The sequence below is a fragment of the Euleptes europaea genome, chromosome 2 (genome assembly GCF_029931775.1).
Source record: "Euleptes europaea isolate rEulEur1 chromosome 2, rEulEur1.hap1, whole genome shotgun sequence".
Classification (NCBI taxonomy): Eukaryota; Metazoa; Chordata; class Lepidosauria; order Squamata; family Sphaerodactylidae; genus Euleptes; species Euleptes europaea.
The window spans coordinates 100,986,717-101,013,089 of record NC_079313.1 but is presented as its reverse complement, the minus strand read 5'-3'; the positions used below and the strand labels follow the sequence as shown (position 1 = coordinate 101,013,089).

At 42.3% G+C, this 26,373-nt stretch overlaps 1 protein-coding gene across 6 annotated transcripts in view; it reads right to left on the bottom strand.

Annotated features, from left to right (window-relative positions):
• Window positions 1–22,222, bottom strand: part of PPP1R12B (protein phosphatase 1 regulatory subunit 12B) — a 144,591-nt gene extending 122,369 nt beyond the window's left edge. For 4 of the 6 annotated variants that reach the window (XM_056845088.1, XM_056845086.1, XM_056845087.1 and 1 more), the window contains exons 1-4: window positions 21,941–22,222; window positions 6,066–6,196; window positions 4,483–4,601; window positions 107–266 (exon numbers count right to left, since the gene is read on the bottom strand). In XM_056845088.1, coding sequence (XP_056701066.1) covers window positions 107–266; window positions 4,483–4,601; window positions 6,066–6,196; window positions 21,941–22,216 — 686 coding nt within the window. In that variant the 5' untranslated portion in view covers window positions 22,217–22,222. Of the gene's footprint in view, window positions 1–106; window positions 280–4,482; window positions 4,602–6,065; window positions 6,197–21,940 lie in introns of those variants that run through there. The other 2 variants (XM_056845089.1, XM_056845090.1) reach the window with 2 other exon arrangements.
• Window positions 22,223–26,373: the final 4,151 nt, after the last annotated feature.

Here is a 26,373-nt window from a genome sequence, read left to right as displayed (position 1 = left end):
AGCTCAAAACTGCCATGAACACTACAATTTTACCTCCAAGGAATCTATTTCAGGAGTACCAAAAACTCCTAAATTAGCACAGTGAACAAAGAAAAGGGATTAGTACCTCATGACTTCAGAGTAGCCCTTAGCTGAGGCTACGTGAAGAGCAGTGGCACCAGTTCGGGGATGTTTTCTATCTTCAATTTTCCGCCTGTTTAGCCATTGCCGTGCATCCTGCAGCATTTGTTGCTCTTCCGCTTTCCTTGCCTGATCCAGATCTGTCCCTGGAGAAACAAACTACAAGTGTAAAAAAAAAAACCAAAATAGAACAAAAATGGATATAGGGAAGTGCATGCAAATTTAAGGGCAAATTGAGTGGTTAGCAGAGATTAACTAAATGGTTCTTGCTTTTCCTAGCACAGATTTAATTTAATACTCATATTTCATTTCTCCTTTACTCAAGGTAGCTTTTTTTGCCATCAAGTTGCAGCCAACTTATGGTTATCCCATAGGGTTTTCAAGGAAAGGAACATTCAGAGGTGGTTTGCCATTGTCTGCCTCTACGACACAACCCTGGTATTCCTTGGTGGTCTACCATCCAAATACTGACCAGGGCTGACCCTGCTTAGCTTCTGAGATCTGACGAGATAGGGCTAGCCTGTGTAGCTTACAGCTATATCATACTGGCCATTTTGGTATGACCAGTTTCTAATTATCACTTGAATGGAATCTGCCTCTCTCATTCAGCATTTTCAAGGAGCAAACCACCATGATCATCAAGATCTCTTTCTTGGTTAGTCACTACTAGGTCAAACCCTGTCACTGTATACAACAACTTATGAATTTTGTTTTGCCTCAATTAGCAACAATGTACACTAACTTACAATGAATGTAAGTTATCCTAGTTACTGGCTGTCCAGGTTTATTGCCATCTTCAAACTTGGCTCTCGTTGGTCACTCCAGACTCTAGATTATTTTTATTTTAGAATGTTAAATATCACTAGTCCAAACACAGGTCTTTGGAGGACTTTACCGCTAGCTTTCCTCCACTGTGAAATGCTGTTTATTCCTACATTCTACTTCCCATTGTTAATCCATAATTAAACCATGAGGATCCATCCTCCTATTTCATGACAGGAAAATGTATTCAGGAATCTGTTATGAAGAATGGTGACAACAGCTTTTTAGAAGCCCAGCTATATAATAGCTTTCAGATCATTCTGTCAACCAGTTCATCAATATTCTTTTAAAAAAAAAACCTCCAAAAGAACCACCCATTGCATTAATAGGGTATGACTATGCAAAGTTGATACGCTTACTCAAAGTATTAGGTGGCATTTTTGCTCCCCAGAGCAATCGGTCTTAAGGAAAATGTGCAGCATTACAGTGCAATCAAAAGCTGCATTTAAATTTGTTAAAAAGCTGGCCCTCTGCAGAAGCCATGCTCCGCCTCCTGCACTGACAACTTCTTAAAAGTGCAACCCCCTCTTCCCAACGTCCATGGACATTTCTGGAATACAAACCCAGCCTTCTTACATCCCAACTGAATGAATGTCATGCCCCTAGACCAAGAAGCCTCACACACAACCATCATAAAGCTGCAGCAGAAGAAATAAATAAGCAAAACCTTGTTTCTAATTTAACTTGCACCATGGATGACAAAGGATTCACAGAACAGTTGCTTTCAGGATATTCATAGCAGTCAGAAATCCAAGTACCCCTCCTTGGTAGACACTGCACTACAGATTTCAGTGAGTGCAACTTTTCCTTGCTTCAGACTGGTTGACTCACAACAGCTCTGGTTATATACTTTTGAAACCCTGGCTGAGAACAAGCCTGAGGCCAAACTATACAAGATACATAATCTTAACATTTTAAAAAAAATGAAATACAACTTAGAAGATCATACACTGAACATGAGTCAGTACTGTTATGAGGTAGCTAAAAAGGGGATTGTGGATTTGGGCTGCATCAATAGAAGTATAGTGTCCAGATCACACAAAGTGATGTATAACTTTACTCTGCTCTGATTAGACCTCATTTGGAGTACTGTGTTCTATTTTGTACGTAGACAAGCTGGAACGTGTCCAGAGGAGGGCAATGAAGATGGTGAGGGGTCTGGAGACCAAGTCCTATGAGGAAAGGATGAAGGAGCTTGGTATGTTTAGCCTGGAGAGGAGATAACTGAAAGGTGATATGATAGCCATCTTCAAGTATTTGATGGGTTGTCATATAGAGGACAGAGCAGAGTTGTTTTCTGTTGCCCCAGAAGGTCAGACCAGAACCAATGGGTTGAAATTAAATCAAAAGTTTTCTACTAAACATTAGGAAGAACTTCCTGATAGAGCAGTTCCTCAGTGGAGAAGGCTTCCTCGGGAGGTGGTGGGCTTTCCTTCTTCGGAGATTTTAAAGCAGAGGTCAGATGGCCATCTGACAGCAATGCTGATTCTATGACTCGCTATGAATTTTGGCAGATTGTAAGAGGAAGGGATGAGCCAGTGCTCAGATCTTGTGGCTCTTTCTTATATGCCCAAGGTAATGCCAGTTGCTACTTTGGGGTTAGGAAGGAATTTTCCTACATGCCAGATTGGCCCAGGGATACTGCTGGTTTTTTTACCTTCCTCTGGGCACAGAACAGGAGTCAACTGGGGGCGGGGGGTCAGTGGTGAATTTTCTGCATTATGCAGGGGGTGGGACTAGATGGCCCTTGGGATGCCTTCCAGCTCTTTGTTTCTATGAAATGCTGCAGACTGTCCAAGATTGATTGCTTGGGGGGGGGGGGAGTATGAACTACTACTCTGGATAAACCTATCAGCTTGGTATCATCACACTCATTAATATGACTCATTTTATCTAAAGTAGCCTCACAGAACAATAAAAATGTTTATACCGTATATACTCGCGTATAAGCCGAGTTTTTCAGCCCAAAAAAAGGGCTGAAAAAGCCAAACTCGGCTTATACGCGGGTCAATACAGTAGGGGAGGGGAGGGAAGAGGGAGGAGGGAAGGGGGATACTTACCGCTGCCGCCCTTTCCGGGCCGGGAGCGGCCTCCAGAGGCCCCCTGCAGCCGCAGGGAGCCCTCTCAGCCGCCCCCGCCGCCTTTTCCCGTCCGGGAGCGGCCTCCAGAGGCCCCCTGCAGTTGCAGGGAGCCCTCTCAGCCGCCCCCGCCGCCTTCTCCCGGCCGGGAGCGGCCTCCAGAGGCCCCCTGCAGCCGCAGGGAGCCCTCTCAGCTGCCCCCACCGCCTTTTCCTGGCCGGTTGCGGCCTCCAGAGGCCCCCTGCGGCCACAGGGAGCCCTCTCACCAGCCCCCGCCGCCTTCTCCCGGCCAGGAGCAGCCTCCAGAGGCCCCATTTTTGGGGAGAAATTAGGCATCTCGGCTTATACACGGGTCGGCTTATACACGGGTATATACGGTACGTGAGATGTAGAAAATCACAGCTTTGCATTTTTGCACACTCAAATTTTCTCAAGCAATATAGAATTATGATCAACAAAGTTTGCAGAAATATTACATAGACCACAAGTGTTCATTTGCATCGCAGTCCACATACTATAGATGGGAGGCATAAGCACTCTAGAATTAACCCTGATTACTATTAGTCTGCGGGTTCCTACAGCACCAGCAGTCACTAAATTCTGCACAATTAAATTGCTTTTGTTTCCGAGGCAACATAACAACATAATCAAAAACAACTGCAGCTCCCTGTGCAGCTTCCAGGCAAGCATCCACATTTCTCAAATAAAAGTGGCCAATTTGCTGAAATCAAATAAAGAAGAGTACCTAGATACAGTATCCAAGGACCAGCCATTTGTGCAAAATTAACCTTGCAGTTACAAAGGAAAAGTGAACCAAAACAGTGGCCTTTCTTCATGTCCCAATCCTCAAATGTAGCATCTCCTTTTCACAGTATATTATTTTAATTTGTCTAAACAGAAAGGCTGAGCGACTACAGCCACAATAAGCACCAGAACAATCAGTGCAGGCAGGCAGGCAGAATGATATTGTGACAATTTTAAGCCTTATAAAATCTCCAAAGGAAGAGAGGAGAAAAAAAATATTGTGTGAACACAAAATTCACCTTAGGCTTGTTTTATACACAAAGGGATCTTAAGCGAGTAATTCAATATCTATTATGCAGTCACCCTTAAGACTGTGCTGGTATAAAAGCTTCTCTGCTGACAAGACCTTTGGCGACTTCAGGAAAAATAAATGACCACAGCTGCAATCACGTGTTCATATTTAACATGGACAAAGCTGAAGACATTCTGCATAGACAATAGTATTAAACTCACAAGAATGAAACCAGTGCAGCACAGAATGGATTGTTTTCCAAAGTTTTAGCCTTTGTGTATGCTCTACATTTTAGAAACGTGTCAACGTATGTCCTTCATGCCATGCATCGCTGTTCCAAATGCTTCACAGCAGAAAAGAAAATTCAACCCCCTTTTATCCTTTTTTAATGCAACCTATAGCACGAACAGGATGTAGCTGGCTTACCTTGCTTCTTTACTTGTTCCAGCAGCAAATCCTTCATGGCTTCTTCCTCTGCAAGGTCAGATGGGACTTCGCCTTCACTGTTTACAGCAGCTACGTTAGCCCCACGACTTATTAAGTATCTACATGACAGAGAACCATATGAGACTAACTTCAGAGCAAGAAAATTTTGGGTAATATTCAGTGGCAAATAAATGTTTCACCAGTGAATATAGAACTTATCCAGCTACTGGCAGTTATCTGCCTGATCACCACAGTGCCTAAAGCCAACAGCTGATTTCACTCAAATAGTTAAGAAATTGGTTCTTGTAGGTTATCCAGGCTGTGTGACTGTGGTCTTGGTATTTTCTTTCCTGACGTTAAGGTATTCTTTAAATCATGTGACAACTTTACAACTAGAAGTTTTTAGAAATAAGAAATATTTTCTTCTATTTTAATGTGTTTAGTCTAATTTGTTTTTTAAAGCGATTTGTCTGTTAGCATATATGTCTGGAGAACAAAAATAAAGTTCTGCCTTATCTAGACTGAGTAGGAAGAGGCCACCATCTAAAAAAGAAAAAGTTTCCAAAATGCATAATGTTTGGCTAATGTTGAGATCACCTCCTTATCAGGATTCTCTGCATGAAAAAGTGGAAAGGAAGGAGGAAGATACAGGCAAATGCCCAGCAACAAGTCAGGTTTGTGCACATCCAAGCTTGATGTCAATTGTCTTAATGTGGCCACTGCTCCTTAGTTATGCAGTTCTCTGGCTCCATCTATTCTAACTGTCCTTTTGTTAGCTCTTGCTGGCCAGATCCCCATAGAAAATGGAACCATCATCTCACTGAATCTCAATGTAGCCAGGATTATCAGAAAATGTCCTGAAGGCCCTTCAAATACAGAACCCACCGCCCCATCTTCAAGAGCAGATATTTGCTTCCAAAGTGCTTCCACTTGCTTCTTACTTCCTAATCCAAACTTAAACAAACGGAAATCTTGGCATCTGTGCATTTCTTGATAAGTTATGGTTGAAATGTTAATGACTGATAAAGACAGCTTTGTATTAGGAAGCCTAACTAGAGCCCAGCACATTATGCCCTCAGTGCAAAATAGTAGCTTCTGGGTATGCTGAAGACCCCATTTGTTTTAGACAAGGTTGCACAAAGAACCAGCCTGAAATTAATAAATAATAAGGGTTATTAGAGCTAAAGGAGATAACAATCTATATTAGTTCAAACTACCGTACAGTGCCAGTGCCAAAGTGTAAAGATGACAAACTTCAATCAAAGGCATGCCATCACATTCAGGTCAGGGTTCCCTTACCATTACAAACACTACAAAACATTTAGACAAAAAAGTTTGTCTCTTAAATTTACTTTCAGAGAATCAACAATTAGTTGTAGTGCAACTAGGTAACACTGACTTATCTATACAAAGGAAATATGAATACCTTTCAACCACTGTGGTTAAAGATGCTTAGGGAACTGATTGTATAGATTAGTTTAAGAAGTAGTTCCCTAATGGTAGCCAACCATCCAGGCACCCCTTCCCATTCATCTCCCAATGGTGAAATTTTTGAAACTTGGTTTACCCTGAAACTCACTCACTCTGCTATGTTCAGATAGCCACAAGATGCAACTGCATGAAGTGGGGTCCAGCCCTCGTTATCTTGCTGATTTACATTGGCTCCATATTCTACGAGGAACTTTACCATGTCCAGATTTTCATCTATACAGGCCTTGGGGAAAGAAAAGGAAGTAGAGCAGAGAGAAGACCTGGTATTAAATTTGGTCAACAACATCTACTTTCAGTTTAAAAACTGTAAATAATGCTAAGCGCTCCTGTTCTGAACTTTCCTGCCTTTCAGTTCCCACTGACATCTCTGTATGAGTTTACCTTCACTTAAGGGGTGAACACACAGTAAAGTGATCTGTCAAAATTCACTTTAGGAATGGCATTAAAGTCCCTGGAGCAGGGCAAGGTTTGGAACGTGCTGTTCCAAAAAAAAAAAAAAAAAAAGCTTCAATAAAAGAGAATATGTCAGGCCATTCAATGGCATGAGGAGAGAATGAAAGCAGAGAATCCCAAGCAGGATTTCATAAAAAATTGGGATCAAACCAGAATAAGAAAAATTGCATACTAGAGATTTATCCTCACTGCACATGAAGCCAAAGTTGAGTTTTGAACCAAGAGCTTACTATATATAAAGCAGCAACAATGCATCCTTATTTACAGTTTTCTGAAATACATCCCTTATGTAACTAAAATAAAACTACTTTTTTTTCAGTTGCCTCAGCACCGCAGTGCTGACCATGCAGAAATGTCTTTGTCTTAAGCACATCAATACTATTTTGAGCTTGTTATAAATTTCTTGTTACAGGCAAAATTCATCAAAGACACTGGACTGAAGAACATACATTTTTATGAGTCTAAATAATGAATCCCAAAATAGTACATGCCAGCTTTATGAGAAATCAAGTTTCCTTGGTACAGTCTGAGTGAACAGAGAATTTAGCCTTCAGCACCTCCACAACAGCCCAAAGACAACTTTTATAGAGCAGTTTGGACTGCAGCAGTTGGACTCCTTTCTACAAACAAATATTATTCCAAATAAATCAATTTTTCAGAAGCACTGCTGCCCTTGTATACCACTCTAAATGTTTTAGGCTAATGAGAATATTGGACAAGATCAAGCATGACAATGCAGTGGGTATTTTTTGTTTAAAAAAACACTAGATAGGATATTTGCTGACTAATGGATTGGCTTAATGTCTCCAGACTCAAATAAACCATGCTTTTCATTACACACTTATCTCACTGTTCACTTCATTACCGGAGAAATATTTGAACTCCCTGAAACTGTCAAATTTAATTGTAACGTTAATAAAAAAAAATCCAGGGTAGATTGATTTAAACAAAGTTTTGAATTTTTTAATTCATGCATTTCCTGAACAAATGGTTGTGATAATAAAACAAAATACATTCATTTACAGCTAGACAGAATCTTGATACAACTTTAGGAGTATAATCCAAAATCTTGATTAGTTATTGTGTGTGTGTGTGGGGGGGGTCTCCTTTCCCTACTCCCTCTCGTGCCCCTGCTTTTCTTCTTTGCTTCCCCGTCAGTGCCTTCTGCTCCTCTCCTTTCCTACCCACCTTTTTTCTGTTTATCTTCCTTGCAGCTTCTGCCTCCCTCCCTCCCCGTCTTCAGCTTTCTTTCTTTTTTTTACCTTTTCTCCCCTCTCCAATTTTACCTTCCATCCCACCTCTTCCTTCCTTCATGCTGATACTAACTGTGGCTTGGAATCTTCAGTGATGTTGGTTGCAGATTACTTAGCAACTCCAAAAATGCCTTGCGAGATCACACAGTGTAGTTTCACAAGATCTCAGAGGCACACTTCTCATAAAGAAGCAGACATAGCTCCTATGTGTGTTTTTTAAGACATTTCTAATGTCCAATGTATTTGCTTTTCATTTCATATATTTCTGTAAGCCTAGGCCTTCCCCCAGACTTGCAGACACACACATCTATTTGTTTCTGGCCCTATTTATATGGCTTTTTTTGATCTACACTCTATGGCCCAATACAGAATTTGATGTACTGCAGAATTACATTTTCCTACAGACAAGAGCTAGACTTTATGTTTGGCCTCTTTGTACACATGCAAGGATACATTTATGTTGCATGCTTATATTGCCCGGGTTTCTGTGGCAGGTCTGACAGAAAAGAACAATTTCTCTTGTTGGCACTACAACACAACTGGAACTAACGGCAACTGTTCAGATTGGTTGTCAGCTGAAGGAATCAAAATGATTAACCTCTCCACAAGTTACTGGATTAACTGTAATAAAAGTCGATAGTTGATCTGAGAAAATAACAGGCTAGATTCTTTTTCAGCTCTATTGGTTGCTATTAGTTGACATCTCATTTATTTCCAGAGAAACAAAAATTGGAGGGAAGACAAATGACAAATCTCCACCTGTTCCTCTAATGAATGTATAACCATCGTAACTTGATTTGTGGAGAAATTGAAGGATTTATAGAGGGGATTCAGAACTAAACTGACCTGGATTTTTCCTGTGCTTTAGTAGTATTTCATTTTTTAAATGGAAACGGTTGAACACTTCAAGGACCAATGCATTATTAGCTCTTAATTTTAAGGCACAATACAAATTTGTATATCCAGTCCACCTCATTTATTGACTTGCCATTTATTGATTTGTCATAATATTATACAGCTTCATGTTTTCTGAAAGCAATTTTACTGGTAGCACAGCAGAATGAAAAAGTGCAAAGTTTAATCAAAATCAGAAACCCTTACAATGAAATTACCATGGAGACAGATGAATAACAGTATCGAGACATGCAGAGGGGAATGAGCACAATCTAGAAATCAAAACACTGGACAACCCTGAAAAAGATACTAATTTTAGATTACCTTGGACACTTTTTCACCTGGAAGATAGTAAATTTTAATACAGTTGCAAGTGAATAAACCATCCTAATCTCTTATAAATTCTAGATAGACTGATTTTAGAATAAATTAGTGAGTCTTAATAGTTGCATAAAGAGCTACTAATTTGGTTTGTTGGTCTGTGTGTATCACTCCATCTTCTTCCCTTAGGAGAATGATGTGGGTGGACGCTTGTAAGTCTTTTGAATTATAACATAATATTTGACATTCATGGCCAAGATCCAGCAAAACTATGTTCATGCAATTAGGAGAACCATTCAAATATCTGGTAGTTCTGTGATGGTCCCAATAAAGAAGTGTGCATTGTTGAAAAGGCACTCTTCAGTTTACCATCTAATTTTTAAAAAATGGACACTCTTCAACATCTGATGGAAATCTCAAAAATCTCTCTAGCTTTCTCTTCCTATTTTCATCATGATCTCAGAGACCATACTTTATAAGCCACTGAAATAAAAGATTTTTAAAAAGTTTCCTCTCAATTTATAAACCTTGTAATATTCAACTGCAAGTGGTAAAATATTTATAAAAGGTAAGCCACTTCTAACATGGAATTATGAGTTGGTTAACTAAGAGAAGAAATGTATAATTATCAATGTCTATATATATGATTTGTGGTTTGCTACATGTGCATCAAAAATTAATTGCTGAACTACAACACATGAAGGATTTTACTTAACTGCCAAATCCATGAGGAAATTGACACCTGAAGCACCAAAATCATGTCATATCTCTAGTTTTGTAATTCTGAATAATTCAATCAAAAACTTCTCTTTCCCCTGCCCTTTCCTGGTAATAGTTTTCTCCTAATAAGTTGCCCACATCCCAAGTATTCCCTTCTCCTCAGTTGCAATCTTTTGTTTCCTGGAAAGAACTTATTGTGGCACAAAACGGTATAACTAAACTGGCTTTAGAGCCAGTGATTTGGGTCTGATCCTGGCTACAAATTGGACTGCAACTCAGGCTCCCAACACACTGGATCCTTTCTTCTTCCATCCTGATTTCTATGCAGACTAGGGCAGGTATATCTTTGCTCCCCATCCTGAAGAAGAGTTGGTTTTTATATGCCTATTTTTTCTCTACCTTTTAAGGAGAATCAAACCGGTTTACAATCTCCTTCCCTTCTTCTCCCCATAACAGACACCTTGTGAGGTAGGTGGGGCTGAGAGAGCTCCAAGAGAACTGTGACTAGCCCAAGGTCACCCAGCTGGCTTCATGTGTAGGAGTGGGAAAACCAAACTGGTTCACCAGATTACAGTCCACCACTCATGTGGAGAAGTGGGGAATCAAACCCGGTTCTCCAGATTAGAGTCCACCGTTCCTAACCATTACACCACTCTGGCTATCTCCCTTTATTTTCTAACCAACACCATGCTACACAGAGAGCTGGCACTTTGCTCTCCTCTGCTATTTAGGCCTCATATCTGAAAGACTGGACACCTCTGTCCCAACAGACTTCACATCTCCTCTGTCCTATTCCCCATTTTCTCACTTAGCTTAAAAAGTAACTCCAGTTCCAAACTGGAGTAGTAGCTCTGATTGATTTTTTATTGTAGCCGTTATTTTGCTAGTTTGGATAAGGAATGTATTATTTGTCTATGTTTTGATTTAGTATTTGTCAGTATTTGCTTAGGATAGTGCCCTCCCTTGACCCAAATCCCTCAATGAACTCCATATTCTTTTTTAAACCTTTAAATCAGGTTTCCATCTTTCACCTGCTGAAAAGGTGCTGCTCTCAGCCGCCTCTTTAGGTGAAAGATCCCCGTTTTCCACTCCCTGCACAAACACGCAAGCTAATTCCCCTTGTCAATCTGAACTCATGTTTACATGTTTGTGGAGTGTAGCAACAAAACAACCAAGCGGGAACTCTGTCCTGGCTTGTCCAGCTCATGTGGTTCTGGTAGTCATAATATGTACTATGCACTATATCAGAAACACAGGATCATGCCATGGTGAAGTGGCTGCCATGTCACTATGAGCATGTATGAGACTGGAAAGAAAGTTTAATGCTGCTTTATGCAAGGATGAATTAGTTTCGTTTTGCTGATATGAATGGTAACAGGCAAACACCCATCTCAAAGACAAATCTCCTGACAGCTGAACAATGTCCGGGTTAACAGTCTTGGCAGAGAGACAAGAGTTCAAAGAACGAAAGAATAAAGCTCCCAAAATAGCCTTGCAACTGTCACCACTAGCAATTGTCAGCCCTGAAAGGTTATGTTCTTGCCTTCATCCCCCATGATCAGAGCTCACTACTCAGGACATTCAAGAGAAGTAGCACTGCCAGATAGCATTCAGGTAAATCTCAAAACACTAATATAAAAGAATACTGTTGTCAGCAATTTGTGTCAGTCTAGACAGCTCTCACTGTGTTTTTCCAGGAGATAGTCAGAACTTGCCCCAAACATTTCCCAGACATTATTATTGGTCTATCAGCCTTGTCTTGTAATCACTGTTTCACTTGGCTGTCATATATTTTTCCCCTCCCCTTAAAAAGTTAATCACATACTCCACATTGTATGGATTTCTAGCAGACCTCCTCTTTGGATTCAAATATTATGGGTAAAAATAATGATTTTCAAAAACATCATGGCAATGTTCTGATACTATATTTGCTTTGATTATTTTCAATTTGTTCAGAATTGAGGAAATGTTTTCCACCAAAATTATTTGCTACCAGTCGAGTGTCCCTTATCCAGACATCCGATATCCAGACTGATCCAAAAACCAAACCTTTTGAGCCAGAATACAGGCATTACTCACAGGCCCTCAGCAGCGCCATTGATGGTTCAATGCACACAAAATTGTAAAAAATATTGTTTAAAATTACATTCAGGCTATGTGTATAAAGTATATACAAAACATTAATGAATTTTGTGTTTAGACTTGGGTTCCATCCCCAAGATATCTCATGATGTATATGCAAAAATATTCTAAAATACGGAAATATCCGAAATACGGACCACTTCTGGTCCCAAGCAGTCCAGATAAGGTATATTCAACCTGTATCCATATTCAGCTTCTCTCAAGCGACATGGCAAAGATAGTGAAAGTCAGGGTTCCCATGAGACTTTGTGGTCTGCTCAAATCTGGGAGCTCCCCAAACCTGTTTTAATGAGTGGGAATTCTACAAGATAATCTTACTTGCTGAATTATTATAATTTTAATGACAGCTATGCCAGGATAGCCTTGGTAAAAGTATGAGTGAAAGCCAATAAATACATTTAGGGTTCAACAACGTGGTAGGGAATAAACTTGCCCCAGTAATAGCAGTGTAGGGATTGTGGGTAATTTCTCCCCCTCTGCTCAGCTATGCCCCAGCCTCTAGCCCATTTACAAAGTTGTAGAAAACTCCACAAAAACCACTGAGAATATCACAGCCCAGTCCTGTGCTCTGTTGATCACACAGTAGTGCAACAAAAAGAGGCCTTTGTATATATGTCTATGCTGCCATTTTGATAGGTGATAGGTACGTTGAGAGGGCTTACAGACCTCAGGAAGATACAACACATCTCTATGTACAGAATTATGTTGCATTAGTTTTATGGGGTGCCCATTACTGGAGGCCAAGGCCTGGATCCAATCAATGGAGTAGAGAATTTTCAGACCTTCACTTCCTCCTTTAGTTCACTGTGCTCCCTGAAATGCTTCTCCTGGGGACTGAGGAACCCATAAGAATACCATGGGGTATTCTGAATCTGAAGTGGACCAAGGAACACTAGCGCCCTCTTTCCACTTATAGAAGTAGGCTTCTGAAGTCAGAAGACAACTTTGGACCTAACCAGAAGCCACCTACTGTCCAGGATGATGGGTATGATTTCAGCCAAGTCTCCGGCGACAGACATCCAGCGTATAGTAAAGACTGTAGAATTTAATGCCATCTTCTCGGAACTCTCTGATAGCAATTACTTATGACTACTCATGCTATAAAAGGTGAAAGAACCCTTTCAGAAAAGTTTTTCATAAGCAGAAGAAATTGTGATGTCTTTTCAAACATTACATACTTGACATTACAAACAGAAGCAAAGTTGTTTCTTGTAGCTGGGGAAACAAATGAAACTGGAGTCAAGGCGATCACCCTTAATCTTAGTGACGACAGAAGTCAGCTGCAAAAATAATGTGGTTAAAGAAGTACAGGATGGTTAACAGGTGTCAGTTTAACAAACAAAATGGATATTTCACATCCTTTGCAAAGAGAAAAATATAGCAGCACCAACCCAGCATCTCACAAGCCTTAGTTTACACAAGTGTCTAAACTCAGCAGCAAACTCTTCATTGAATATTTTGTCAAACTTGTACTGGGGAAATCATTTGCACTGTTTGCCACTTTTGTATCCTTTAACCTTCTTGCCCTAGTGCCAATACAACTATTGAATAACATTTTCCTCAACTGACAAGAGGCCTTGCAGCTGAAGGGCCACAAGCTGTTGCAACTATAGATTATGACAACAACTCTGCAGGACAATAAGCCATGGTTCACTATACTAACAAGACAAACTGTATAGCAAACGTTTGCTCAGACTTGTAGATAAAAACATAAGAAGAGCCCTGCTGGATGAGACCAAAGGTCCATCAAGGCCAGCATTCTGTTCACATGGTGGCCAACCAGCTGCCTCTAGGAAACCCTCAAACAGGATGTCTGCAACAGCATTCTCCTGCCCATGCTCCCCAGAAACGAAAATAAAGAGGCAAACTCTTTATTTTCTATGGTACCTCTGCCTATGGTGCCTCTGCCTCTGGTACTGGAGAGAGTAGATATCCATCGTAGCTAGTAGCCATTGTGACTAGTAACCATTGATAGCACCATCCTCCATGAAATTATCCACTCCCCTTTTAAAGTGTTCCAAATTGGCAGCTATCACCACATCCTTTGAAAGTGGGTTCCACAAATTAACTATGTGATATATGAAGAAGTAGTTCCTTTTTGTCTGTCCTGAATTTTCTACCCTTTAGCTTCAGTGGATGACCTGAGGTTCTAGTATTATGGAGTGGGATAAAAGACTCTCCCTCTCCACTCCATGCATAATTTATAGACCTCTTCCTCAGCTTTTATTCTAAGCTAAACAGCCCTATGCATTTCAACTGATCCTTGTAGGGCAGGTACTCTAGCCCCCTGATCAGACTCAAGTTAAAGAAACTATAGCTAACCCAATAAGCATTAGGAAGGCATAACAACATGGTCTATAATCAAATTGTTTACTTTATTTACACCTTATCTTTCTCCCCAATGGGGACCCAAAGTGTCTGACATTATTCTCCTCTCAATTTTATCCTCATCACAACTTTGAAGTAGGTTAGGCTGAGAGTGCTTGACTACCCCAGCACCCTGCAAGCTTCAATGGCAGAGTGGGGATTCCAACCTAGAGCCTAATTCTGAACAGTTTCACACTCTTATCTACCACACCATTTCTTTCTGTACAGAAGCCCTACTGCCAGGGCTATGTTTGGCTCAGATTTTCAATCTAGCATGTCTCATGACTATGGCTACAGGCCAGAGAAACAATAAAAGGGACACAATGGAAGAGAACGTTTACTTCTCTAAGCAACTAGGTTTTAGAAAAAGTCCATCCAACAAAGCTAGTATTTCTAATAGATCTGCAAATGTGAACTGCTTGACAATAAAATACTCCTCAAAAGTCATATCTGCAAGGTAACTTTATAAATGTTTCTTACGTAGCTCTTCATTCAGCTGAGGAAGAGAGTCAAGTATTTCAGCTGGCAAGATGGATAAAGGACAAAGATATCAGATCACTTATTACTAAGCATTCAGCTTAGCAAGCAGCAGCAAAAAACCTCATGTGCCAACACTGCATATATTTGCAAAATTTCAAGCATTAAATGTGTTTGGCACAGGCATTTACGGTTTCCTAACAGCAAGTTCTAACCATAGCATAGCCTTTTAACAGGAAACTGGTCATATTCTAAATGGCATATCTATACACTATTTTGGGAATTAGGTGCACTCACAGGTCATCCAACCTCCACAGCCCACAACCCAGGACTCCTGAGCTCAACTTTGCCCCACTTAAATTTTAAGTCTTTAATTCTGAAGCCATGGGGAAAAAACAGGATTCTTCCAGTTTTTCAGAAAACAAAAAAGTTAAGAAGTTAACACAGTAGGCACAAAATTTACACTTGTCAAACCCAACGCTTCCTTTTGCACTTTAAGAACACAAAACAATTGGGCTGTATCTAATTAACTGCCAGAGAAGCAAAGTTTGTGGAATAGGGTTTGCCTGCCTCCCCCTTCCCCCTGCAGCCCACTGAGCCTCTGAAATTCTGCTGGGGAGGGATCAGAGGGCCCTCATAAACCATCCACCCAAGTGCACTCAAATTGAAAGGTCAGGCCATGGTAGATCTCTGGCATGGCTGCTCAATCGCAGTGTTCTACCAAGCTCTGACTAAGCCAGTTTGCTTGCTCATTCAAGAACGTGCTGATATGTTCTGCTCTCAGAAATGCCAGGGTCCCTTTCACCCAGGAGAGAAAGGTAGCCACTTAATGCTGAAGGAAGTGAAATCTTACCCCTCCCCCCAATGGCTGATATAGACCTTGACACTGTCTGTGGCCGTCTACCTAGCCAAAGTTCAGAGGCCAGGTCAACCTCCCATTAAAAATAACAGCCCTTTAAAGCTTAAAGAGCCACTGCACAGTGGAACAGCTGTAATTCCAGATATATTTCTGACATTTAGCGGGAGGAAAATACTGGAATCAGGAAATACTAGGAAAGAGTTTCATGATGTTGGATATTACTGATCCAATACTAGGAAAGTGTTTCACAATGTTGGACATTACGGAAGGCAAACTCTATGTTAGGAATTATTAGGAACAGAACTGAAAATAAAACGGCTGACATTATAATGCCCCAGGACATCGCAGGGCTGGAAAAATTACAGGAGAGGGAAACAAGAATGATTAGAGAGATGGAGCACTTTCCCCATGAGGAAAGGCTACAGAGTCTGGGACATTTCAGTTTTAAACAGAGACAACTAAGGGGGGGCATGATAGAGGTTTACAAAATTACACACAGGGTGGAGTGAGTTGATAAAGAAAACTTTTTATCCCTCTCCCAAAATACTGTAACTCAAGAGCATCCAGTGATGGGCAGTAGATTCAGGATGGACAAAGGGAAATACTTCTTTACATAGAGTGTAATTGCAATGTGGAATTCGCTGCCAGAGGATGTAGTGAGGCCATGGGCTTAGCCCTATCCTCCATGAATCTAATCCCCTTTAATCTAATCTAATCTATCAGTGGCTACTAGTCATGGTGACTAATGGGAAACTTCACATTAAGAGGCAGTCAACCTCTTAATCCCTGAGCCAGGAGGCACCATCAGGGGAATGCCTCGGCCTCTACACCCTGTTGTTGGCACTCCAGAGGAACTGGTTGGCCACTGTGTGAGACAGAATGCAGACTATATGGACCATTGGCCTCTTCTTATGTTCTTATTAATCTAGGTAATATCTAATTTTGTCTCAGGATGGTGCAGAGTTGTCTTCTGTTGCCCCAGAAGGTTGGACCAGAACCACTGGGTTGAAATTAAATCAAAAGAGTTTCCGTCTAAACATTAGGAAGAACTTTCTAACAGTTAGAGCGGTTCCTCAGTGGAACAGGCTTCCTTGGAAGGTGGTGAGCTCTCCTTCCCTGGAGGTTTTTAAGCAAAGGTTAGATGGCCATCTGTCAGCAATGCTGATTCTATGACCTTAGGCAGATCATGAGAGGGAGGGCATCTTGGCCATCTTCTGGGCATGGAGTAGGGATCACTGGGGGCGTGGGGGGAGGTAGTTGTGAATTTCCTGCATTGTGCAGAGGGTTACACCTTGGTGGTCCCTTCCAACTCTACGATTCTATGATTCTAGGTCAGCATTATCTGATTGCACACCCTCATATTCATTGCCCTGACTTGGATGGCCAGGCTAGCCCGATCTCATTGGAAGCTAAGCAGAGTGAGCCCTGGTTAGTATTTGGATGGGAGACCACCAAGTAATATCAGGGTTCCTATGCAGAGAAATTCAATTGCAAACCACCTCTGAACGTCTCATGCCTTGAAAACCTTACGGAATCGCCATAAATTGGCTAAGACTTGACGGCACTTTAAAAAGTAAAGGTAAAGGTCCCCGTTGCAAGCACCGGGTCATTTCTGACCCATGGGGTGACGTCACATCCCAACGTTTACTAGGCAGACTTTGTTTACAGGGTGGTTTGCCAGTGCCTTCCCCAGTCATCTTCCCTTTACCCCCAGCAAGCTGGATATTCACTTTAGACACACACACATTCATTTGTCACTACTGTAGATTAGAAATAGTGAGATTTTTGCTCTAATGTTCTCTAAAGCCCAGCATCAAGTTAGGAACTCTTCTCCATGCACCATGCTCTCAGGAAAGGGCAGATGGTGGTAGTGACCAAAAATAATGGATGGCCACCAAGTCATAGTATATGGACATGCTTTCTCATAAAATTAAGCAGACTACTTAGAAATGGAAGGGAAAGTATTGACTTGACTGCCTCCATGACTGACTGAAGGGGGTGGGGAGAGCACTTGCTCACATTCCTGTCTCACAAAGAGATCAGTGTCATAAGTGACCAGCTAGAAGCATCTGTTACTTTGTTTTGCGGCACAAGAGACTACTTTTGCAGTCATTTATCCAAACTTTGTAGATTAAAGTCCAAAAAAACACAACAAAACTAAAATGAACAAATTATAAATAGAAGCCTGATTTTTGTATGATCTGGAAATGGATGGTGAGCTGTTGCTAAGTATGATCAGTTCAAAATGTTTCTAAACATAGAAAGCTAATAGCTTTCTTTCTACAATCATTATTTCACAACTTCGAATTATGAATGCTGGAAAAGAATGGGAGAAGCTAGCCAAAAATTGACCATCACAGAATTATATTACTGTATCAGTTTCATAAATTGAGATTGCCAGTTACTTATTGAAACATAAACCTGTTATTTACATGGTAGAAAAGATAATGCTGTCCAAACACCATTTTATTGTTAAGCAGAAAAGTTACATCAATTTGGTAACAGTCTGCAAATATCACTATTTGGTCAATGACTCAGTTCACATGCAGCCTTTCTAAGGAGAAATACATATAAAGAAGTCCTCTGCTTTCTAAAGAAAATAGTATTGATGAAGGGGGGATGCCTGTTTCCATCCACAACTGGAATAAGCAACAGTGGCAGCAACTATGATTTACACTATGAAGGCCCTGCACATGGGCAGTTGCCAAGACCAAAGCCAAAATGAGACCAAAAACTAGCATGATTGGGGCGGGGGGGGGGTACTTTTCAGATGCTGTTTCATTCCAATTTTGATCTTCAGAGAGGTCTCTACATTAGTCACTTATCATAAGACCACAGTAGACAACATGACTAGCCCAATCACTACTATATTAAGTATCACATGATAGCAGGCCCAGAGCTATAATACCTGGAACTGAATGAATTCTGGTATGCTCAAAACTGCACAGACCATAATGTTACCACTTTAGGATTACAACACAGAGAACCAAGCTTGGGAGACAGCTACTGTCAGTCACTTGTCTGACTGGATCAAGACTGAACCTGCACCCCACAGACATTAGAAAGGTAGAACGTTGTATCTAGAATTCTTTGACATTAAGGAAGTATTCCATGGCAAAATGTGATAGTTGTGATCTGCAGACTAGGTCTGATTCGATCTATGGAAATTTTCTTCCATACCTACTGAAGCAGGAAGCAGAGTCAGATATTCTTCCTAGAAGTACAAAGAACACCACTTTTTTCAATTAAACCTCTTTCTTTCCATGCTAGCAATAAATGATTCTAATACCCGAATACCTAACATGCTGATAAATGTGTAGTTCAGAGAGAACAACATACATAAGCACACAAGTGGCCATACAATGATATGATGCTATACAACAAAAGCAAAACTGCTTTTCACATAAAATTGGTTGCCCACTAACTGAACAAGGGGCCTTGTGGCACAGAGTGGTAAGCTGCAGTACTGCGTCCAAGCTCTGCTCACGACCTGAGTTCAGTCCCGACGGAAATCAGTTTCAGGTAGCCGGCTCAAGGCTGACTCAGCCTTCCATCCTTTCAAGGTCAGTAAAATGAATACCCAGCTTGTCGGGGGTAAAGTGTAGATGACTGGGGAAGGCAATAGCAAACCACCCCGGAAACATAGTCAGCCTAGTAAATGTTGGGATGTGACATCACCCCATGGGTCAGTAATGACCCAGTGCTTGCACAGGGGACTACCATTACCTTTTTATCAACTGAACTCCTTATTACTTTAACAGCACAAAATTTAGCACTGCTAGAAATAAGAAGCTTCTCTCCATGTGACAGCAAATACAGGCTGCGGTGTGTGTGGATGATGTCATCTCAGAAACTAAGTAGAAATTCAATCAGATTTAAAGTGGGCAAGGTTCTACTCCCTGCAGTTACCAGCTTAACATTAAAACATACTGTAAAGCAATGCCAGTTTGTCATCAGCCTACTGTCATCACCCACAAAACCTTTCCCCTTTAATTACATGAGGAAGCTCCTCAATTGCCAGATGCTTATACACAGAAGATTATATATACACACACCAATTGATGATCTACTTCACGCAGCTGATGAGGTCAGTTCAAGTCTATGAAAATGTGTACTGGAAGAACAATGTTGGTGTTTAAGGCGTCACAAGACTCTGCGTTTGCTGCAAACAACTAAAATGGCTACCTCTCGAGAATGAAATACATCTAGTTTGACTCTCAGTTTAAGCAACTTCAGATGTTTTCAATCCAGAATGTTTTCTTTGTTATATTGAAAAGAATGGCACAATGAAAGTACCAAGGACAAGAACTCTTTTTTGATGCTTTTGTCATTTTAGGAGTAGCCTCCTGAGGATACTTGCGGGGCGTGCTGCACATTAGGAATTCTATTAATAGGATTCAATGTTACTTATCTTAGGCTCTGGCACCTAGTGTTTTGTAACTGTTGCCAAGATAAAACACTTTGAAAGTCAAAAGTATCTCCCACACAAAATTGCCCACACAAGACATATTAAGTCCTGTGTAGGACATAGTAAAGTTTGAGGCACGACAATCTTGAGGTTACCAACACTGCAAAAGATGTATGTTAACTAAAAACTTGAAATCAGCAAATTTAAGTGCCCCAAGATGAATCCACTAAATCAGTATAGCTTTTCTAGGAGTTTCTTTTTTGCATTTACATCTTTTAATTTCCTATTTTAACATTTCAAAGACTTGTGTAAGTGAAGTGATAAAAACCAAGGAAAGTCCTCTTTAAATTCAGTGGGCTGCTTTTAACTGAAAGATCATTCAACAGAATAGGTCCAACAGATAAAGCATCAAATAAGATTCTTGTGCAATTCACCATTTCAACATGAGATTTGACAATTTACCAAACTAGCCTACTTTGACCTGACTTGCCAAAAAACAAATCAAAACTGCCTTCACCACATTTTCAATCCTTTTATGGAGAATTTAAGCTTACTTTTACAGTATAATTTTCCCTTCTATATATTAATGGGAAGAGGAGATGAAAATATTGTTACTGGACAGCAGGGGGAAAAGAAGACATTACTATGGGGGGGGGGAGATAATATTATTTGGATGGAAACAATAAGGAAAACCTCTGCAAAAAGAATAAAACGCAAGGACTTAGCAATGACAGTGCATAGATCCGTGCTAAAGTTATACTGCAGTGAATGAAGAGGGTTTCTCTGACAAAGCCAGGAGGAGGTTACATGTGCTGACTGGTACAATAACTTTATAGACAGAGATCAAGGAGAATAGAGGGGGAACTGGCTTATCTCAAGTCGCACTGACACGCAGTGATTTAGTGTATTGCCATCTCTGCGCACCTGGTCATCCGTGAGTGAAGAAAGGTACTACTTGTTCTCATGAACCCCCTCAAAGTCCGACAGGGTATCTAGTGCCAGGAATATGTCCACCAGGTGCTGTCAGTTTGCCTATGGTACTTCCCAAGGATACATAGGAAAGGAAACTCAGTAGAGGGGGCACGAAAGATTCCAGATCATAAATTGTGTCACTGTGCCCTGGTAACGAGCCATGCACTCTAAGTACTATGCAAGAGAGGGGACCGCATCAATTTCCACTGGAAAACAGTCAATGCAATAACAGCAATCCATCAGTGAAGGTGTCAATCCCGGGAGAAGAAAGGGAGAAAATACAGGCAGTGAAGGGAAAATTTAGCCTTTTTCACCCAAACAGACCTGACTGCTTATTTTGAGACGTCACACACACACACACACCCCGTGCCCTCGCCCTCCCCCAGTACCCCCGATCTACCTTTAGGCCTTTGGTTCTTGTAGGTTATCCGGGCTGTGTGACCGTGGTCTTGGTATTTTCTTGGCCTAAAGATATTGTCGAAGGCTTTCACGGTCAGAGTTCATCGGTTCGTGTAGGTTATCCGGGCTGTGTGACCGTGGTCTTGGTATTTTCTTTCCTGACGTTTCGCCAGCAGCTGTGGCAGGCATCTTCAGAGGAGTAACACCGAAGGACAGTGTCTCTCTGTGTCAAGTGTGTAGGAAGAGTAATATATAGTCAGAAAGGGGTTGGGTTGAGCTGAATCATTGACTTGCAATGTCCTATTACACTTCCTACACACTTGACACGGAGAGACACTGTCCTTCAGTGTTACTCCTCTGAAGATGCCGGCCACAGCTGCGGGCGAAACGTCAGGAAAGAAAACACCAAGACCACGGTCACGCAGCCCGGATAACCTACGAGAACCGATGGACTCTGACCGTGAAAGCCTTCGACAATATCTTTAGGCCATGACCCAGAAGTAAGGGAGATGACTGTGCGGCGTTATCAGGAATGCCGACCTGGAGGGCTGGGGGGGGGGGGTGGGAGGAAAGAAAGGGCTCGGGCTCAGCCTCCAGGCGTGTCCCCAGGGCCTCGGCCCCCCGTCTGCCGACCCATCTCCGAGGCGGGCAAGGGGGGCGGGATGGGCGCGGGCGGGGATGGCCTGCCGCCGGCCGGGCTACCTGGTGCAGCGCTGTCAGCCCGTCCACGTTGGCCGTGTTGAGGCGGGCTCCGCGGGCCAGCAGCCGCTTCACCTCCTCGGCGTCCCCGCTGGAGCAGGCGGCCAGGAAGACGGCGCCGTCCTCGAAGCGGACCCGGGGCCCGCCGCGATGCCGGCTTCGGGCGGGCGTCACCGGCTCCAGCTCGGTCAGGGAGCCCTTCCAGCGTTTCAGCTGCTCTGCCCGCCGCAGCTTCGCCGACTCGGCTCGCTTCACCCCGAGGTGGCCGGGCTCCGACATGGCGGCGGCTGCAGGGCCCGTGAGAGGCTCCTCAGACCGGGAAACGCACCGGGCGCCTCAGTCCGGAGGACACCACAACAGCGCCGCCGCCATCTTTCCCGCTCCCGCCGCCCTCCTCCCCTCGGCCACCGCGGCGCCGGCGCGGACCGCGCCCTAGAGCATCATGGGAAACGTAGTTCCAAAGGGGTGGAACCCTGGGGAGGCGCCCGCTCCCGAGATGCCCGAAGCCTGGGATGCCGCCTTCGCTCCAGAGTGGCCGGTCTGCTTTTTGCTAAAATGCGGACTGGGGGAGTCGAGACAGAAGAGCAAGGCGTAGGGAGGACCGCGTGTGGTTTTCGCCTTGGATGCACAACTACTAAAACCGTTTTTAAACACAGTGGGTAGCCGTGTTAGTCTGTCAATTAGTCTGAATTACAGTTGATATTCAACCTAAAGTCAATGCATTTACCTGGGCTGAATAAAGACCTTGCATTCATGGCTCATTACCAATGCTGATTTCTCCGCACCCATCTCTCCCCTGGACATCACAGACTCTTCTGCATACCACACCTAATCCCACCACGCCTGCTATTCACATTTACATACTGTTAACATTTACATACTAATGCTTGTCTGAATTCACTCTCCTCTACTTACAGATGGATTCACATTCTAGCTGTATCTGAAGAAGTGAGCTGTGGCTCACGAAAGCTCATACCCTACCAGAAAATGTTTTTGTTAGTCTTTAAGGTGCTACTGGACTCTTGCCGTTTTTAAACATGCTGTGACAACCCAGTCACTCCCACGTCTGAGCGATGTATGGCTACCCAAGAAGACAGGGCAGCTTCTAGAGAACAGAGCTGGGACATGATGTGGGAGATCTGTGATTCGCTCGACCAACATTTTAATATTTACTTACCAAAAAAAATTGGGGGCTTTGAATTTGGTCAATGTTGGGTGGGGTTCTCCCCCCATTTTCGCGAACTAGCCCTCCCTTCTCCCCCCCCCAGCTGCTGTTAGCCCTATTGTAGTAGGAAAATACAGGTATCATTTGGCAGTAGGGTTGCCAACCTCCAGATGGTAGCTGAAGATCTCCTGCTATTACAACTGATCTCCAGCTGATAGAGATCAGTTCACCTGGAGAAAATGACCACTTTGGCAATTGGACTCTATGGCCTTGAAGTCCCTCCCCAAACCCTGCCCTCCTCAGGCTCCACCCCAAAAACCTCCTGCTGGTGGCAAAGAGGGACCTGGCAACCCTATCTGAGAGATACGGATTCAAAAAACTTATTCCACAGGCTCAGTGTTCAGCTTTTCAATGCAACCCTATGCAGAGTTGCAGTCTACACTCATTGAAATAATGTGTTTTGACTATAGTAACTTTGCATAGGACTACACTGCAAGTCACTTTTTCTTAGCATCAGTTCTGAAATTATCTTCAAGAGTTCCCATCCCTTCAGACCTTGGAGAAATGGCTTTTCTCTGATAGAGCCCTGTCAAGAAGCTGAGGTCCCTCAGTTTCTTGGAGTTCATGATTTCCTTGGTTCAGGCCCGGAGGCCTATGATTTTGTCATATTGTGAACAGTAAAATAGTTTCCTTTTGAAAACTGCTTCTGTAGAGGGAGTAAGGTAAGCCCCAGCTGGTGCTCGTTAAAGCCTTCTCTCCCTTTTTTGGAATGCAAGGCCGTGCATTGCCATAGTAACTAATCGGTCAGCCATCATGACGATGTCCAGGTGCAGGTAGTTCTGCAGGCTTCCTCACCTGAAAACATCGCTTAGTGAGTCAGCATTCTGACCAAGCGATTAATTAACAGCTAATTCCTTTCGTTTTCTCAATTGGCTTCTATGAGCTCATCCCTTTGAGAAAACGGATAGAAGGACAAACCAGCCCTGAGCCTAACTATGCACGCTTTGGGGGTACAGCAGGAGAGCTGTGCTGGCGGCATCAGAACCCATTTGATTTTGGCCCTTGAGGGGGAAACTCTGGTCAAGCTGACCTTTTGGAGAAACCTTTGGACAACCTTTTGAAACTCTTGAATGCTGGAAGCATCTTTGGAAGTTGGTAACTATAAATCTGATGCAAGAAACCTTTGCCAATCCTTTTGAATCAAAAAGGCTTTTGAATGTATTAGTTAGCTATGCTAAATGGTTTATTCTTTTATTGCCTATCACTTCATGAAACCATTTTTCTTTCCTGTAAACCAGCTTAAATCTTATAAATAAATTGTTAGCCTTTAAATGGATTGTGTCTTTTGAGTTTGGGATTCCAAGCCTAAATTCTAAGTGCCTTGTGTGAATATAAAACCACCTACCAAAAATCTAAGACAGTTTTGGGAAGTCCTAGCTAGGTCTCACCCTGGCAGGAAAAGTGTCACACTGAATTTGGAGCTTGGCTGGAGTTACCCTGGATTCCTTGCCTGGAAGCTCGCCTTTTGATCCAGGGTTGGTGGCAGCTATCCGTTAATCTTGGGGTTAAAGCCCTGAGTTTAATGTTTTGTCTCTTTAGGAAACTTTTGACCAAACCAAAGCAGCCTTCAACTGGTGGAGACTGGTTGGAGCTCTTTGACAAGCCCCAGTTACTGAACAGCTCATCCGCCACTTTTTAGAGTGTGAGGCATTAAAGATTCCAGATCATAAATTATGTCACTGGCCCCTGGTAATGAACCATGCATTCTAAGTACGTTTTCACAAATGTTCATTTGTTTGTTGCTTCTTTTTAGCATGCTCACCATGTTTAGAATCCATTTTTTTCAGGTGCATTAATTGTGTTGCATTAACACTTGCTGTTATGTTTTCATTTTGCCTCATTGGCTCCATCTTGTGGATACATTAGCCTACCTGTCATGACTGGGACCAAACTCAAAATATCACAAAACGGTACGCAGGCTTGTGAGTTCTCGGCAATGTAATACCAACTTCACTCAGCACAATTTAATATAATCAAATTTGCAGCATATCCTGCAAAACATATACAAAAGTGGCCTTAACATCAGGGTCTGAAAACCTCTCTGCCTTTTTTGTTTTTCAGTATCCAGCGTGATGAAGGTTCTATGTAATGCAAAAGTTTGCACACTAATTTGCAATATTTTGGTTAGCCTTAATAAAAGTTATTTCATGGCTTTGGTTTTTGTATTTTTCTTTGGACTAATGCAGCTACAATCTCTCTCATCTGTTCGAGAATTAGACACTTAGGCATACAATTGGGCGCTACACGTTACCACTAGACTTCTATGTAAATTAAGTGTCGCCATTCAAGAAACAAAAACATATTACAAAGAATTAAATATCTATGTAGTATACAGCAGGGGTTCCCAATCTTTTTGAGCCTGCAGGCACATCTGGAATTTTGATATGGTATGGTGGCCGTAGCAATAAAATGGCCGCCACAAAATGGCTGCCACAGGAAGCAAAGCCAGCCACAACATGATTGCCACAGCTTAACTTCAGTAACACAGTGTAGGTCCCGGTGTTGTTGTGACAGCAGTTGTCAAAGCAACATTTTTTAAAAAAAATCTGCACAGCCAATCAGAAGCCATGCTGGGCAAAAGCCCTACCTGTTCCCACCAACATCCTAAAATCACATGGCGGGCACTAGAAAAGATCTCAGTGAGAGCCATGGCACTCACGGCTACCACATTGGTAGGGTTGCCAGGTCCCTCTTTGCCACCGGCGGGAGGTTTTTGGGGCGGAGCCTGAGGAGGGCAGGGTTTGGGGAGGGATTTCAATGCCATAGAGTCCAATTGCCAATTTTCAATGCCATAGAGTCCAATTTCTCCAGGGGAACTGATCTCTATTGGCTGGAGATCAGTTGTAATAGCAGGAGATCTCCAACTAGTACCTGGAGGTTGGCAACCCTACACATTGGGGACCCCTGGTATACAGTATTATAGCTGAGGCAAAGCAGCCTCTGTCACCAATTGACTGAGCTGATTTAGATGTTAAAGAACAATCCTAAACATTCTGACAGCTTCAAGAATGAAGGATCAGCAAAGGAAAGAAAACACATTATTAGAGGTAAGGCAAAGTAATCAGGTTGTCTGGAATTAAAAACTCACAACAGGAACTGGAAAAAAGGAAGAACTAATGACAAAGAAGGGTATGGGGGAAACTATAGGGCCAAGGCAAGACATGAAAGGCTATATGCTGTTGGTAGTCATCGGGAGGGGGCAGGAGTGCTG